At 33.9% G+C, this 18,542-nt stretch overlaps 2 protein-coding genes across 3 annotated transcripts; both read left to right on the forward strand.

The window, feature by feature from the left end:
- The first annotated feature begins 1,168 nt into the window (after positions 1–1,168).
- On the forward strand, positions 1,169–7,668 carry LOC111911911 (peroxisome biogenesis protein 1). 2 transcript variants are annotated; one of them, XR_002857013.3, is made up of 18 exons: positions 1,169–1,477; positions 1,957–2,130; positions 2,534–2,633; positions 2,786–3,202; positions 3,306–4,043; positions 4,272–4,363; positions 4,501–4,574; positions 4,663–4,885; positions 4,978–5,071; positions 5,163–5,317; positions 5,421–5,651; positions 5,763–5,963; positions 6,076–6,201; positions 6,286–6,347; positions 6,537–6,654; positions 6,911–7,195; positions 7,286–7,374; positions 7,479–7,668. XR_002857013.3 is itself a non-coding variant. In XM_023907667.3 (17 exons), the coding sequence occupies exons 1-17, from the start codon at positions 1,271–1,273 to the stop codon at positions 7,322–7,324; spliced, it is 3,336 nt and encodes a 1,111-aa protein (XP_023763435.1). In that variant the 5' UTR covers positions 1,169–1,270; the 3' UTR covers positions 7,325–7,385. The 2 variants fall into 2 exon arrangements, 1 of the variants encoding a protein (XP_023763435.1); XM_023907667.3 differs by lacking the exon at positions 7,479–7,668 and having other exon boundaries at positions 7,286–7,385.
- Positions 7,669–10,205: 2,537 nt separating this feature from the next.
- Positions 10,206–17,831, forward strand: LOC111911871 (uncharacterized). Its single transcript, XM_052768492.1, has 19 exons — positions 10,206–10,368; positions 10,525–10,727; positions 10,818–10,860; positions 11,588–11,709; positions 12,069–12,176; positions 12,365–12,509; positions 12,603–12,694; positions 12,804–12,897; positions 13,266–13,750; positions 13,835–13,973; positions 14,167–14,275; positions 14,445–14,562; positions 14,675–14,842; positions 15,175–15,465; positions 15,878–16,321; positions 16,422–16,472; positions 16,566–16,642; positions 17,334–17,439; positions 17,543–17,831. The coding sequence occupies exons 2-19, from the start codon at positions 10,548–10,550 to the stop codon at positions 17,639–17,641; spliced, it is 2,871 nt and encodes a 956-aa protein (XP_052624452.1). The 5' UTR covers positions 10,206–10,368; positions 10,525–10,547; the 3' UTR covers positions 17,642–17,831.
- Positions 17,832–18,542: the final 711 nt, after the last annotated feature.

Below are 18,542 nucleotides of genomic sequence, written 5' to 3' on the forward strand. Positions count from 1 at the left end.
AAAATCACCATAGATGATCCTTGTGCTTTCAAAACTTTTGACGATTGGTTATTATTGTTAACTCCGTTAAATGAATGATATTTTCGTCATTTCACTTCCACATTGACCATTTATGATGTTTTCTCTTATTTAAAAGAAAATGAAATAATATGCAAAGGGGATCCTACCCTATTTCTCTCTCTCTCTCTCTCTCTCTCTCTCTCTCTCTCTCTCTCTCTCCATTCATTCGTTTATTCCCATGTTCATGTACATAAACATATAAACCACCATGATCAAATTATTTCATAAATCATTTATTATACGGGTCGTCGTCATCATCCAATTCAATCTAAGATTTTGCCTTCTTCTTCATCACCATCCTCCCAACACCAGCATACGAATCATAAATTCCAACAAAGAACAACCATTTTCTGGGAATTACGGGAGGAATCAACAAATCTTCCAAAACCCCCGATGATACTCTCAATACATCCATTTCGTATTTTCTCATTTTTCTTGGACCTACGTGAAGGGGAAAGAAAGGGCAAATTTTGGTTGAACACCACTCTGCTCGCTGATCATCCTTCCTCCGTAGTACATGAAATCAATGCTCGTAACCAAATATGAAATCAAGATGTCAAAGCTAAAATCAAAGCTTAAAACCATACCAAAATAATACATGAAATCAAAGTTTATAACCGAACCTTATAATAAAAAAACATACACGAAATTAATACCACAAAAGATTTGGGTATGTAAAGAAGCATAAGCCCTAGCCATCTAATTGTACTTTTCAAACAATTTTCAAAAATAATCCATGTAGTTTACTAAATGTTACGAATTCAGTTCTTTTATACTTGAAAAGACAAAAATACCCTTACAGATTCAGTCCCTAACGTCTGAATACTAACAGAGTTAGTAAAAAGGGTCATCAGTGCAAGTTTTTCAAACCACAAGGACCATTTACATTAGAAAAAATTAATAGAGACTGACTTTGTGATTTTTGGGAAACCACATGGACCATTTTTGTAATTTTGTCTAATAATAATAATAATAAATAAATAAATAAATAAATAAATAAATAAATAAATCTACACATTTCCTTTATTTAAAATTTCCATCTTTTAAATAAACTTTTAAATAAACTGTGCCAAACACCCTAAATAAAAAGTAGATAGACAGGACACCTCGGGGTAATCAATACTGTCAGTGCCATTGGATCACCCTCTCGTCAAACTGTCAAACTACTCAAGCCTCTTCTCTTTGCACTCCGAAAGGACGCAGCAAGAAAATGGAGATGGAAGTAAGAGCAGTTGCAGGATTGGAAGGATGTTACGTTTCACTACCACTTCATCTGATTCAAACTCTTCAATCAACTTCTTCTTCTGGTTCTCTGTTTTCATTTCTAGCTCTCGAGCTTCGTTCAATCGCAAACAATAATGATGTCTGGTACGTTGCTTGGTCTGGTTCGGCATCCTCTAGTTCTTCTGCCATCGAGGTATTCCTCTATTCCACTCTCGTATATGTCAATTTAGTTTGGTTATAATCGCTGTGTGTGCTTTTCAGAATCAAGTTGTAGGTTTAAGTTCACAACTTTAGCACTTTATGTAAGTGATTCTGAATTAGAATGCATATAAGGATCAGCAGAACCGTATGATATTGTTTGGAAGATGAAATTCAAGGTTTTAAATTGGAATTGGATCATAATTAGTTCAAATAACCTCGAATTGTGCGCTCCCATGGAGTAAGATTTCCCAAATTCGCGTGCGCAGTCTTATACTCAAAGACCTAAGTTTCTCTAACTACATACTGTTTTTCTTTGCCTCAATGAAAACCTGATAATCTTTATGCCTCACAAAAAAACGCAGCAATATTTTCTTTAAACCATACTATGACATACTTTTGCGTTGATGTTTACGTAATCTGTTTCAAATTTATCTCTATTGTGTTGACACTTTATTTTGTGTACCTATATAGATTGCTCAGCAATTTGCAGAATGCCTTCATCTACCAGATCATACAACTGTTCGAGTGAGAGCAATTCCTAGTCTTCCCAAAGCCAGAAGTGTGACTATTGAACCTGATACAGAGGATGATTGGGAAGTTCTAGAGCTAAATGCAGAGCATGCAGAGGCAGCCATCTTGAAGCAGGTGCTTACTCAGTAGATTGTATATTTTTTCTTATTCAAACTTTAGCTCAACAATCCAACCAAGCCTAAAAATAACCTCTACTAATCCTTATTTATAGAGTTATTTACTATGGAAATAATATATCTACTAAATCTAATACTTCAATATAAAGTGCTTATATGTGATTAGTAATATATATTATATATTATATATTAATAGCATTGAGCCATCTGTTGCTACAAGGGCTATGCTTTTTTATGATTTAGCTTCTTTAGTTTTAGTGATCTTATAGTATAGCTATCAAAAAGATTCCAGACACTTCAATTGGTGTTTCATATGTGGTAATCATATTTTGTTGGTCCATATTTCACTTTTATAATAGGTGGAGTATAACACGTTTTATTTGTTTACATACTGACTTTAGGCTGGAATAGTCCATGAAGGCATGAGATTTCCTTTGTGGTTGCATGGGCACACAACCATTACATTTTCTGTAGTCTCAACTGATCCAGAGGAACCAATGGGTGAGTTGATATCTTATGTTTTCCCTCTCGATAAATATTCCCGTATCTGCTGATTTAAAGGCTTGGTTCTTATTCTATGATATGCATAATCATATGCATACAACTTTAAAATATGTTATATGTTTGTAACTTATAAAATATATGTTGTTCAGTGCAACTTGTGCCAGGGACTGAAGTATGTGTTGCTCCAAAGAGACGCAGAAAATCTGAAAACTCAGTTGTAAAGGCATTACTGCGTATCCAAGATGGTGACAGTAGATTTTTTCATAAACTTCGGGTGAAGGATACTGAGATGGGGGTGGTTCTTACTTCTGCTGTCTTTATTCATCCAGAAACAGCTAAAGTTTCTTCCCTTGATTCTCTTCAAACTATAGTGTTAGAGCAAAGGTTAGTTAAGAAGGAGAAGAAACTAAATTCAACTGCAAAGGAAGTTGACAATGTGATTCCAACTGACAAGCTGGATGCCAGACAGGCTGTTGTTCGTCTTATAATATCAGATTCAGTGGCTAAAGGACATGTCATGCTTTCTCAATCTTTACGATTTTATCTGAGAGCAGGCTTACATTCTTGTAAGTTAAGTCTTTGAAAGAAAAAGGATGACTTTTCCTTTTCTCTTATCTTTCTACATAAAGTTAGATGCAGCCATGTAATGTTGTTTTTTTATGCTTCCAGGGGTACATGTGAGAAGTTGCAATATCGTTCTACAAAAAGATCCTCTGTCATTTGTTATTTCTCCTTGTCAATTTAAGATGTTTGGAAAGAAAGTCTCTGAAAGTAATGGTTTTGGAAATCTTCATGGACACAGGAATCATCACACAGAGAAAATGTTTCTGAAGACAAATCCAGATACCCAACATGACTTGTCTGATTGGTCAACCCATGAGAAGGTTATTGCAGCCCTTTCAGATGATACATCTGGTCATCAGAATGAAGGAACTTCTGTTAGCCCCACAAGTAATAAAGGGTTATTGGTTCTTCTGCATGCATGGATTTTGTCTCAACTTGATGCCATTATGTCTTTTTCCAAAACTGAACTAAATTCAATGGTTTTGGGGAATAAGATGTTGCTTCACTTTCAGGTGAAAGGCAATGATTTACAAAAACTACATGAATCACATAATGGTTTTTTTGAAGTAAAAAAGAAAACTGGGGAATCATCAGTTGATATCATGTATGTTCTCTCGGTTTCTGAAGATTCTATCCAAGGTGGAACAGCTTATGAGCTTGAGTTTTCTGAAGGAAACAAGAAGACCATGAATAAGAAAAGCTTAGATTTCTTTCTTCAGAAATTGGAAAAGGGTGATGGTTTACCTCTTCATACAGTCAAAGAAAGAATATCTAACAAGCGATCTACCTTGGACATTTCTTCCTTGAGCTGGATGGGCACAACAGCTGCTGATGTGACTAATAGTAGGTACTTTAGCTTTATATTTTCTCACTTCTAAAACATATGCTTTCCACCTTGTTTTTTCTGATAATCATGAGTGATGCATATTATAAGGTGCAATGAGAAAACAGAAATAGAGTAGTCTTTTGCTTATGGGAATACTTGTTCATATATTTAGTTCTCCATATTTGGCTTTAAACTTTAATGAAGAACCCTGATTTGTCTGACATGCATTTGCTTCCTTTCTGCAGGGTTAATGGTGTTACTGTCACCTTCCTCTGGGATATTCTTAAGTACTTACAATCTTCCTTTCCCTGGACATGTGTTGATTTATGGACCTCCAGTGAGTTCTCCATACTTACTCCTTCCACAAAAAAAAAAAAAAAAAAAGAATCAACATTTTACTTTTAAGTGAGTTCTTCATACTTACTCCTTCCATATTAGCATTTACTCAAACTACGCAAATATCTTGTATGTCAGGGTTCTGGGAAGACATTATTAGCCACAACTGTTGCAAAAACTATTGAAGAACATGAAGATGTCTTGGCACACATGTAGGGTATCACATGACTTCTCTAGCTGAAAGATATTACTATTGATTTATTATGACAAATTGTTTTGATGGAGGGTTACTTTTCATAGAGTGTATGTAGGTTGTTCTAAACTTGCTTCGAGTAAGTCCCAAGCTATCCATCAAGCCCTATCCAGTTACATATCTGAAGCCTTGGATCATGCTCCTTCCCTTGTGGTACTTGATGATCTTGATAGCATTATAGCATCACCCAATGCCTCAGAAGACAATCACTCTTCACCTTCTTCTACTTTGCTCATGGAATTTCTCATAGGCATCTTGGATGAATATGAGGTATAGTTGCATTGCATGTTTTGTGGTAGATATATCTTGTCTGAGCTTGCTAATGCTAACTAATAAATTTATATATGCATTACAATTACCAGGTAAAGAGGAAGCATTCATGTGGAATTGGTCCCATTGCATTCATAGCTTGTGTTCAGACCCTAACCAGTATTCCACAAACCTTAAGTTCCTCTGGTTAGCCGCTTCACTTGTGAAAGTAGTATGTGCTAGGTTCTTGTATACATTTATATTATGAGTTCATGATTTTTAATACTTTTGATTCCAGGCAGGTTTGACTTTCATGTCCAACTGGCTGCTCCTGCAGCTGCTGAACGTGGGGCTTTACTTAAATATGAGATTCAAAAACGTTGTTTGTCCTGTTCTGATGATGTTTTGTTGGATATAGCTTCCTCATGTGATGGATATGATGCGTATGATCTGGTATTTGGTTCTTTTTCCATATCTCCTGCATCTGCATGTATGATTACTATTAAATAAGTTTGTAAGAGAAAGTGAAAGTTTATGATCAACTTTTCTTTTGCAGGAAATCCTGGTGGATAGGTCAGTTCATGCTGCAATTGGTCGGTTTGTGTCTCGTGGGTTGACTTTTGGGAGCGAGAAAAACCCTAATTTGACTAAGGATGATTTTTTGCAAGCGATGAAAGGATTTCTGCCTATTGCTATGCGTGATATTACTAAATCTGCTTCTGAAGAAGGACATGGAGGCTGGCAGGATGTTGGTGGTCTAATTGAAATTCGCAATTCTATCAAAGAGGTATTATAATACTGACTGTTCTTTTCTTGTAACATTATTAGCCACAACAAGTATTGAAGAACAAGTGAATAGGTTTTTTAATAGTATTTGATATTAATTTTGGTATGTCAGATGATTGAATTACCTTCAAAGTTTCCAATGATCTTTTCACAAGCTCCTTTACGGTTGAGGTCTAATGTTCTGTTATATGGGCCCCCGGGTTGTGGTAAAACACATATTGTTGGTGCTGCTGCTGCTGCATGTTCACTACGCTTCATCTCTGTCAAAGGTCCCGAGCTCTTGAATAAATACATTGGTGCTTCTGAGCAAGCCGTAAGTCGCAATCTAGTGCAGTTTTTATAAATTATAATAATGCATTTTTTTTACAGAGGCATGGATCAAATCACTCAAATCATCCACACACCTACACCTAATCTAATTGCAGGTACGTGATATATTTTCAAAAGCAGCAGCTGCAGCACCATGCCTCCTCTTTTTTGATGAATTTGACTCCATTGCTCCAAAAAGGGGTCACGATAACACTGGTGTGACCGATCGAGTTGTTAATCAAGTTAGTTTATTATTCTTTAAAGTTACACTCTTTGTACAAAAATTATGCTACCTTCTGACCACTATTGTAATCAAAACCTGCCAGTTTCTAACAGAGTTAGATGGTGTTGAGGTGCTGACTGGAGTATTTGTTTTTGCTGCCACCAGGTTGGTAATTCTTAGATATGACAATTGACAAATGCAGGAAATATCAACATACTTTACCAATATAGGCAATGTATTTTATATTGCACCCATAATAGCAATATTAGACTGAGTACATTTGTTTAAAATAAAAGATGGACTTAAGTCTTAAGTTATTAATACTAAATAACATCATATTTTTTGGATTTACAGTAGACCTGATCTACTGGATGCTGCCCTGCTGCGACCTGGAAGATTAGATCGTCTGCTTTTCTGTGATTTCCCATCACCACAAGAGAGATTGGATATTCTTAAAGTTCTTTCTAAAAAGGTAACAGATCACCTGTAATGACATAACAGGTTTGACATGCATTGGATTGGGATTCAATTTTTTTGTCCCACTTAAAAAAGGTGGGACCGGGACTGATAATGGGACAAAATTTGCATATTTTTGTCCCATCCAAAAAGGTCCTTGACATCAGTCTAATGCACACCAAACGCAGTACAGCCTGTTTTGTCTTGTGTGTAACAAATTCAAATTGGGCCAAAAGGATGCATTGTCTGAAACGTTAGTTTTTGGATATCAGTTACCGATGGCGAATGACGTGAAGTTGGAAGGCATAGCACGAAAAACACAAGGATTTAGTGGAGCAGATCTCCAAGCTCTGTTATCAGATGCACAGCTGGCAGCTGTTCATGATCTTCTCAACAGTGAAGACGCTCACAAGCCTGGAAATAAACCGGTGATCACCAATGCACTCTTGAACTCGATTGCCTCCAGTGCAAGACCTTCAGTTTCAGAAACAGAAAAACACAGATTATACGACATTTATGGCCAGTTCTTGGATGCTAAACGATCTGCTTCTGCACAGGTCTTTCTCTTACTACTACACAGTTTTTGGTTGAATTATTTCAATCTTGTTAGTTGGGTGACTTGATTTGTATACCTTTGTTTTATGCAGTCGAGAGATGCCAAAGGGAAAAGAGCAACACTTGCATAATGAATCGGTTGCTTTGCTTTACAACTTCATATATGTGTATCAGTGTACAGGTAAAAGATTACATTTCTTTCATTATATGAATACTTATTTTCAAATTGATTGTACCACACTTTGATAGATCATAATAAACTTTAGATTCTCATTTTTTATACAGAAAGGTAATCATAACTATCGTGAGAGGCGTTGGGTTTTATAATTTTAAATCTGCATTGTGTATGTTATTAGTAAAATGAGGTAAAGCTTATTCCAATGTAGACTTGAACCTGTTTAAACTGATGGTAAAATTGTATGGGGTTTGGCGTTGCAAATCAGCGGGGGACTTGATCCTAATGGAATTTATAAAATCTTTGACCCATACAACTCACAATTCAGTTTTGGCCCACACGATGGTAGCCGGTGGGCTAGTGTGTTGTTGTTGAGGTTCCAAAACTTTCTGTGGAATTAATTAAATTTTCTTTTCTCATTGTCAGATATTTTATAAAGCCCATAATCTACTATGTTATTTTTGAACATATGTAATATTTATAAACTTAAAATGTACTAAGCGTATAACATTAAATAATACCAACAATGACTCTTCTACCTATCCTAATGAATGACACATGTCTTTTTTCTAGCATTCATCGTGGACACGTGTCATTTTCATATGATTTATATCATTTTTTTTTATGACAAATCAACTTTCATTCAAATTTTCAAAATAAAAAATCATATCCTAATAAAAATTTCAAAATATATGGTATCTATTTTTTAAAAATCCTATTAATTCAGGGTTACTTACAATTGACAATAGATTTATATCATTTTTTTTTATGACAAATCAACTTTCATTCAAATTTTCAAAATAAAAAATCATATCTTAATAAAAGTTTCAAAATATATGATATCTATTTTTAAAAAATCCTATTAGGTTACTTACAATTGACAATACGCTGTTTGTCTATATATTTTAAAAATACCGACCGTGATTTCCATGAGTTATAATCTAGTTTATAAGTAAAGAAATGTCACAAACAAACAATATTTTAAGAAAATTAACTAATTTAATATCTTCTTTTATTTAGTTGCAAAAAAAAGTAGTACGATGGCATCCTCCATCATGGTTGGAGAAAATAGTTATGAGATAGTAAGATGATGTGTTTTTTCTTTGACACACAATAACACCAACAATGTTTGTTTTATATTTATAGACATAAAATGCTACAAACAAACAAAGTTAAAAAATATAAATATGCCCGTATCATTTAAAAGAACGATAAAATGAAAAAAACAATCACATTTCTAGTTCAAAAAACGATAAAAATATCATATGATCATGACGAATTTAATATTTAATATTGGAGATTAAAATGTTAATAAAAATTAATCAAAATTATTTTCTATGATAATAAATTTAAACTTATATTATTATATAAATATAACCACACATATAATTTGGTCTAAATCAAAAGGACAGGTAGTTTCTTATATTTCAAATAATCATTTCCTTGTGTTTATGATTAAGGCCTTTAAATTTTTTAATTTTGTTTTAACAGAATTTTACGAACTAAAGTATTTTAGAAGTTAAAAATTACATAATTAAATATTCTATTGTTGTATTTTAATAAAATAAAGCAATAATAATAAAATTATTGCTTTATTATTAAATTAATAGATATGTGGTTCTTGATATAATACTTTTAATAAAAATAACATTTGATGTTATAGAATGTGTGCAAGTAACCGATTTACATGGATCTTGAAAAAGAAGACCCAAATCGAACCAGCCTAAGACCGAGAAATGGTTTTGATATGGATCAATGGTTTTGGGTAGGTCATCGTATTCAGTTATCCATCGGTCTTTAATCAATTTAAATCTATTCAAGATAGTCCCAATTGAAAACCATTTTCAACAAAGCTGATTCAAAATCGATATCAGAGTACCGGTCTATGTTAATCTAAAATTCTAGCAAAAAACATGAGTAAACTAAATTTTATATAAAAAAATGACTAATAAAGAAACACTTGAGAATCAAGGTTACCAAAAGGACCTTGGAAATATTTTAGAGCTTTTTCTTATTTTCAATCATTTTGCATTCCTTTAAATAACTTTAAGTTCTATTTTCTATCGATGTAAATGTGATATGTTTCACACCTGGTTTACATTTCCATCTTTCACTTGTAAGCTCCTATAAAGGCATTGTTTTTTGGGTTTGCAACTTCTACTTGTAAATTTGCTATGAATATGTTGTGTTGAATAGCCGATAAAATAATATATAGATTAGAGGAGATCGTCAATCACCTCATCCAAATATCAAGTCACAAACCATTGAAAATAATATTTTCTAGTAAGTTATTGATGACTTGGAAGAAGAAAAAAAATAGAGATAGAGAGGAAGGGGAGGAAGAGAGAGAATTTTTTTTTAGCCCTTCCGTAAAGTTGTTCACACTACTACCAACTCATTTCTATGAGGATGTCCACCGGTGACTTGGTTGCCACATCATCTCACGGGTTAAGTCACGGATCCATTTTATATGTTTTAATGATATTTTTTGTTTAAAAGAAAAAAATATTGATTGAAATTGTGAAATACTTAACATGGAAAACATGGCCGGGAGTAAAAAGAAAAGAAATATGAACATTTTTGTTGTTAGATATGTAATGAAAGTTTTGAACATTTGAGTGTCTAACATTATTAATTTTACATTATAAATTTTGTTATTCCATTTTAAAGGCATACAAGTTCGAGCTTTAAATTTTCGTTATAAAAGTAATGTTTTCATACTGAAAATGTAAAAAGAAACAAATGATAATTATAGTGGAATGAAAGATTAGCAATGAGCCTGCAAAAACTGAAATATGGATTTTGTTCGCTTAATATCGCGGTTAAAGTTTGTTTTTATAGGGTTTAAAAATTTTGGCCCCTAAAACCGAAAACCTCATTATTTCGTTTCCGAGCAAAGAAAACCCTCTTCCCGCCTACGACTCAAAGGAAAAGCACATCATCCAATCCACCCACTATCTTCTGGCGATTTTTTCCCAGATTTCGAATTGGATCCAAGAGGTTCGTTATAATTGTCTCCTTGATTTACGTAACTAATTACATGTAGCAATTTGTGTATTGCAAATTAAGCTTCGATGCTATATGAAGCTAGCTACTTTGCTGGATTACGGTAACTTCAATTTTGTTGACTAATAATATATTTTCTCTGCTGTTTAGTAGGCGGAGAAAAGTTTGAGTAGATGATGAGGAAGACGAGGTTCAAGGGAGCGAATGTGTTCATGTCGAGGAATTTAGTGCCGCCTGAGATATTCGCTTCGCTTCACGACGTTTTGAAAGATAATGGAGCTGAGATCTTCCTGTGTTGTGATCCTTCCCGGAATGGACCTGATGATTACCACATTATCTCCTCTCGAGATCATGTATATGCATGTTGTATTAGTACTGGTAGATATTGGCTGTTTATTTGTAAGAATTTGAAGTTTACCAATTGATTCCAATGATTTTTGCAGGAAAAGTTCAATGATCTGCGCCAGAAAGGTTGTAATTTGATTGGTATGGCTGTGAGCTTACCCTTCCAGGTTCCTTGATCTATATTTGTTTTTTCAGACCTTTCACTGTCACTTTGTTTAGGTTTTAAATTTATATTAAGAATCAACAGTAAATTTCATTATGCATGTTATCTTATTCTGAACTACTTGAATTTTTGTATTCTTAGTTGATATATGCTGCAAGTACTTAGAAGGCACATAGTTTGAGTTGGCAACGGTTGATTAGATTTTTGTAAGTTTTGATAACTAAGAATTATTATGGCAAAGGCAAACTATATCATAAGAGTATATTCATCTCTTCAGATATATAAAGTATTCACTTAAAATCATTCTGATGAACTAACAGTTTCTAGACTTTTTTTTCTTGAAATGGATAGCTGGGGTAAAAATACATACATCATTTCACCTGTGTTTTAAATTACCTGACTATTAATATGAACTGATCAGTACAATACCTTTTAAAGAGTCCACAGGTGATACCCATACATCCTAATAGTACTTAATCTTTAAGAAACTGATGCATTTGAAAATTAAAAGTAATTTTTTTCCTGGGATTTTTGTTTTACAGCTACAAAACCTTGGCATTATAAGTAATACCTTAATATAGATTCTTGTCAGTCAGTTTACAATGAGTTAAAAGTTTTAAGCGTGATACCCGCATATGACATGTCAAAGAAGTTGTTTAGTAAGATGATTGGTGTGTTACAAGAAGCTACTTGTACTTTTTCCAGGTCCTCAATGTGTTTTTTCGTGTGCAAAAGAGAATAGAGTGCTGCCAAAACAAGGATTCACGTGTTGCCTTGCGATGGATGGAGTCAATATACTGACATCTGGCTTTGAAAAGGAGGGAAAGGTTCTTTTCCTGTGGTTATTACTTATCTTTACTAGTATTGTTGTGAATAGAATGCATTTCTTTTCTTTTCAGTAATATCTGACCTTCTTCCTTAATCGGATGAGTTTTTTATGATGGGCCCAATACAAAGGATAAATTTACAAATGTGAAGATAAAAATTTTCTGTCTTTATCTAAGATATATGTACTTTTTATTCATAAAGTTTCAGGTTGTAGTATTTGAGGGGATGTTTGATGTTTTATCTCTAGTTTCTTGACTCATCTTCTTTTTAAAAATTTATATGTACATATATCTTTAGACAACTTTGTTTCTTACCCAGCTAACTGCATAATTTTTTTCTTTCTAAAAATGTCTTGTAGGATGAGCTTGACAAGTTAGTGACTGCTATGGGAGGTTTGTTGCAAACTAAAGCATCAATGGACATTAACTTTGTCATTGTGAAGAACGTACTAGCTGCAAAATATAAGGTTTGCTTCTGTTCTATTTTCACATGGGTAATAAGTTATGTATTTTCTTTCTTGTTTTATCATATTTTCAAGTTTGAATATTATTGTTAATTTCATCATGCTTTGATCACTAGTTTTAGACTCTCAACCAACCATTATTTTGAAGCTTGTTGAGTCATCTAATTTGCTTTTCTTTACATGTTTTGCAGTGGGCTTTGAACGCTTTGAAGAAACCAATTGTCTCCGAGAGTTGGCTGCACCAGTGCTGGAAAGAGCACCGTGTTGTTCCTCATGACTCATACAGAGTTCTTCCATTTTCTGGGTTGACAATTAGTGTCACCCAAGTGCCTTTAGGTTGACTATCATGAAAATCAAAATATGCTAACTGTGAATTTCTTAACATTTTATGGTCCTCTCATGTGTGGCTAACATGTTTGTTTCTCACAGATGCACGTAAGGAGATAGAAAAGCTTGTCATACAGAATGGGGGCAAATATTCTGCTGAACTCACAAGAAAGAGTACTCATCTAGTGTGTGATATATCCTTAATCATTTTGTGAATCATGTTTAATCATACTTAAGTGGATTGTTCCCAATACATCTTGTAAATTGTCTTGAAAACTAGTGTCTCCTTAACCACTAACCCACGCTCCTGAAGGTGACAAATACAAGGTTGCAAAAAGATGGGGTCACATTCGTATTGTTACCAGAACATGGTTCGATCAGTCTGTTGCTAGAAGAGGTAATACTTAAACTTGGATTGAGTTAATGGGCTTCATGGGTTAAGCACTTAATCTGGAAAGCTATACATGGTTGTTTCTTTTTGACTTAATTTGGACAGAATAACTTAGTGGGTAAAGCCAAAAAAAACCCTGGCTTAATGTATTAAGACACCAACCTCTTTATCTATTTGCGCTTCTTCTTTTTTTTTCCAAACTGCTCACATAAAAATTTATTAGTAGTGTGATTTTTTTCGAAATGTAAGGATCAAATGGCCATTTAATCCCTTACAGACATTTTATTCAGTTTAAAAAAGAAGCAGATCTTATGTATACCCTTTTCTTCAGTTTGTTAGGCTTCTGACTATGAATTATCTTTTGTGATGAATAGCATGTTTGAATGAGGATTCATATCCTGTCCAGAGAAGTCCTGGCACATCTATGAATAGTCAGAGGACTTCCTTAAAGATGCAACACAGCCAAGAGAAAGTTATCAGAAACTCACAGGGTGCTCCAATTTCCATAACCCATCAAGAGATTTCATGTGATGGGATGGCAGATGCTGACCTGGAAGCAACTCTCTCACAGAATATGGCATCTACTTGCTCAGATATTCCTGGTATAATTAGTGAGGAGAAGACAACTCCTACCATACAGCCTAAAACTTGTATGGACATTGATGGTTGTGTTGCTGAAGATTCTCAATCTGAAGGCAACGATTTGTACTTTTTGAATTGCAAAATTCATCTTGTTGGTTTTGATGCTCCTGAAATGCGTCGATTGGTGAACATGGTTCGAAGAGGAAGTGGTTCTCGTTATATGTCTCTTAATGATCAGTTAACACACATTGTTGTTGGAACTCCCTCCGAAACGCAAGTATCTTTTTTCATGCCAATCACTTATCTTATATTTTATTAATTTGTTTATGTGCCACTCATTTGCTATGAATAATGCAGTGAGAAGAAAGAGGTTAGGAGCCTTTCTGCTATGGGTGTCATCAATGTGGTAAAAACAGTATGGCTTGAAGATTGTGAACGTGAAAAGAAAGAACTTCCTGTACTTCGGAGACATGTTGCTTATGATTTGCTCCTTCCAAAAGGTGTGGTATTCATTTCATAATATCTAAGGGGTTCTCATGTTCCTTAAATTTGCCTATATACTAAATAACCATGTGCATTTGTATCATATTCTCACCATTACAATCATGGCAGTGTCACAAGTTTTGACTAAACCTTGAAAACTACACCTCAATTGGTTTATCTTGTTTACTAACTGCATTTCCTGATTTGTAGATTCCATGCCCTTTAATAAGGGATTTGTGAGTGCCATTCCTGGTCTGAAACAAGGAAACACCTCCACCGTTCAACCACCTTTGCAAAATGATCAGTCTCAAAGTCAAAGGTATACAAAGTTACCATGAATATATATATATATATATATATATATATATATATATATATATATATATATATATATATACACACACACACACACACAAACACACATGAAAGCTCTCTCAAGAAGCTTTGGGTTATGAGTTTAAACAACATATGTTTTCTAATATTGGCAGTTTGGATAAGGGTCAACAGAAAGTGCAGCATGGCATCAACAATGAAAAGCAGAACAATAAGTCGAGTGTATTTAGAGGGCGATCATTTCGCTTTTCCAGTACCTTCCCTGATGTTCAAGTAAGCTTGCCTTTCTTAAATTATAAATTTGATTCACTTGCTTTATGTTATTTGAATGTTTTACCTGTATGAATGTTTTTTTGGATGTATTAATGATTATTGGTTTGTTTAGAGAGGTGAAATAGTTGACTGGATTCATGAAGGGGGTGGGAAGGTGGTGGATACTTTGACAGAGAAGAATGTTAATTACACTGTTGAAGCCCATGGTGTTTTATGCAGTCGAACCCAGTTTAATGGTGTTACTAATGTATCCTCTCACTGGATTCGCTCATGTCTACAGGTATTTGAATTCATCCATTAAATGTAGCCACTAGTCAAATAAAATCCATTTTGTTAACCTGAACATATGACAGACAATTGCATGATACAAGTATTTTTTATGATGCTATTAGAATATGTCTATTTGCTACATTTGCTATCTAGCTTAGTTGTTAGGGTTTCTCTAATATCATTAATGCATTCTTTCCTCTTTTTGTGCGGGTTTAGCTTCTATATATGAGCTTTCAGTTGACATATCTTGTTTTTATGCTGCATACAGATACTTGCATTCATCTCTCTTTTTATGCATTTCAATTGATAAAAGCTAATAAAAGTTGAACATTTGTGGTGAAGGATGGATGCTTACTTGATGTTAGCAGTTACATTCTCTTCTCTCCACTACAATGCAAAATTCCTTTACCTGGATTTACTGGGCTTCAATTCTGTGTATCCCAATACGAGGATAAGGAGAAAGAGCTATTGAGAAACGTGTGCCATGTTCTTGGAGGAAAATTGGTCAAACGGCTTACTAAAAAGGTCAACTATTTAATATGTAAATTCACTGAAGGTCCAAAGTTTGAGGCTGCCCGTGAATGGGGAGTACATACAGTTACAACCGAGTGGCTTTGGGAGTCCATTAACCAGGTTGGTCCATTTTTCTATTGTGTTAGATGCAAGAAATAGAAACATACTTCCATTTTTTTTGGTGTACTATAGCATCATACTTTGTTTTCTTTTTATTACAAAATCGTACTTTCATTTTTTTTATTCAAAAAAAAATAATAATAATAACTACCAAATTACATCATTGCACTTTTCATTTTATTTTTTCTTGTTAAGACAGTGAACCAATCATAGCAGTGAAAAATGGTTTGTATTAGGATAAGGTTGGTGTAATTCAGTTGATTTTTCCACATATCAACCATGTTGTTTTGTAATAAGAAGACATGAAGTGGGATGCTATAAATAAAAAAACAAATGAATGAAAGTGTGTTATTGTTGGTATTTAACTTTTATATATGGATATGTGAAAAAATGTTTTTGGTACTTGTGTCAGAACAAAGTTGTTGATTGGAGTGGATTTTTGCCAAAAGAAGCTACAGCGGGTGAGCATGAGGCTGGAATGTGCACCATGAGCCAGTATCCAACTCAGGCAGCTCGAATGGTTTCTACAGCTGGTGCATCTCAATCTCAGGATCTGAAAACCACTGATGGTCAAGGTCAAGGTCAAAGTCAAAGTCAAAAAGATGATAACAGAAGAGGAAGCATAAGGAAGGAGGTGAAATCTAAATCTAAGGTTATGGGGAGTAAAAGATCAAAGCTCTCTACTGAAAGTTCTACAGAATCTTTTGGATTATGTGTCCTAGATTCTGTCTGCAGGATTATCTCTACTACTGAAAATAAGGCCACTGAAATTGACTTGGGAGGGGGAGGCGGAGTTTCTAAATCAGTCCCTGATGTTGCTGCTGCTATTGAGGATTTGTTGGAGCAGACAAGTAAGGTAAAAAAAAAAAAAAAAAAAAAACAGATTCCAATTCTCTCTTAGCGTTTTGTCTGTTGTGAGAATTGGATTGTTAATATTTAACCTCCCTGTGTTTTAGATTCACGATCACATGTCACCTGAGAGAACACCTGATAAAAATGCATCCGAGGTATCTCTTTCTTTGATGCTCTGATCATTTATTTTTTATTTTTTTGATATGGGATCAAGATTAATCCTCTTCTTATTGTTGGAATGAATTCAGCAGGTGTTCACATCTGATCTTCATTCTCAGGAGGATCCCCATTCTGCATTTGGGATATCTAAGCACTGGACACGGAGGTGACTCACATCTTATCTTGCTTTCTCTATTCATTGCCTCTGCCTGTCATTTCTCTTCTTTAGGGTTTCAAAAAAACAAAAAACTCATGCTTTGGTTTTCTTTTCTGTTTTTTATAAAAAAAAAAAATGAAATTTTAGGGTTGGTATTCTGGTGTAAGAAAGACCAGGAAACAAAAACTACCTAACTGAAAAACCCATAATAACATCTTTTGAAACAGCAATGTATTTTACTCTTGGCCTCTTGCTACGCAATGCAATTAATTTTTTTTTTCGTATAATAGCAACATACTAGTATTATGCTAATAACATCAATACACCTGTAATACTTTACAAGCAATATGTTATATGTAAGTACATTGTTATTATGGGTAAAAATGTAAGTACATTGCCTATTTTGGTAAAGAGAGTAATGAATGCTGAAATATCTTAAAATCTACATTTTATTGATCTGTTCCATTTTAAACAAATAAAATTGCAACACCTACTACAGAATAGTTGTAGATGAAATAGTTTAGATAGAGGCAAAGAAATATGTTATATATATATATATATATATATATATATATATATATATATATATATATATATATATATATATATATATATATATATATATATATTTGTACATGACACAATACAATACATGACTGTTGTTTATACATGTTTCTTGACTGCTATGAGTATTGAATAGTTCCAGGTCTTCTAATGAAAAGGAGGACATTACCAACCCCCGTGGTGTAGGAGAACATACAGGGGGCATTTATGGAAATTTCAGCGAAACACAAACAGAATCCCAGGTTTCTATTCTCTATCTTTTCTTGCATTTACATAAAGCTTCAATTATTTATGCATCCAACAAACAGTAAATTTACATTCACTCATATACAATGATAATGGCAGGTTGTGGGTTATGAAGAAGATTTATCTGGGAGGCAGATGATCATAGACAGAGTTCGCACACGAAGTGGCCTCACCCCCAACCCCATCACTTTCCGTTGACCAAGATAAGGCTAAATTGGTAAAATCACCCAACCAAATGACTGGTGCCGTTGGAAATTTTATAAAAGAAAAATAAAAATAAATAACCAAGTCTATTATTGGACAAGTAGTTAACTTACAGGTTCAGGATTAGCGCTAAAAGTAACATGTCTTTTTACCCTGTTCGTATCAGTTTTTCTCTTTCTCATTATGGATTCCCTCACGGAATATTTTGCGTGTGTATAGTGGTAAATCACTAAATTGCCAATTTTATAATTTTCATCTTGTTTTAGTTGAATTAACCGTTGTACATGGCCAATTGGGGCAAAGAACACCATCTCAAATGTTATTATGATTTAGACAACCGGAGATGAACACCATCTCAAATGTTATTATGATTTAGACAACCGGAGATGGAGACTTGAGACCGCTTCCAATGTATATGCGTGCCAAGCACTAACGAAACTAATGGACCTTCCTTCAACTTCACTTTTTACCAACACATTCTTTAAACATAAAAGTATAAAGTATATGGGACCCCTACACAACTCTCTTTCATCCATGATTAAACATGTATATTACCATATTATTGCTCTTTCAAAATCACCTTTCGTAATACAAACATATAAAAAGTTTTCTTCACCATGTTCATGACCAGTATTTGCTTTTGAGAGAAAATACTGCAACATTTGTTTTTCAGGATAAAGATTAAGAAAGGGATGAAAAGAAATTTTTTGATAGTACCATGACAAGTAGGGCTAAGCAAAACTAAAATCAAAACCAAACCCAAATGTAATGTCCCAAAAATGTCAATAAAAATTTTCATTTTAAACCATCGAGTCATAAAACCAATTGTTCTCAAAACCAAACAAAGTAAAATGTATTTTCAAACATTAGAGTATATCAAAAGTAATCATTGTGG

The sequence above is a fragment of the Lactuca sativa genome, chromosome 1 (genome assembly GCF_002870075.4).
Source record: "Lactuca sativa cultivar Salinas chromosome 1, Lsat_Salinas_v11, whole genome shotgun sequence".
NCBI classification, from domain to species: domain Eukaryota; kingdom Viridiplantae; phylum Streptophyta; class Magnoliopsida; order Asterales; family Asteraceae; genus Lactuca; species Lactuca sativa.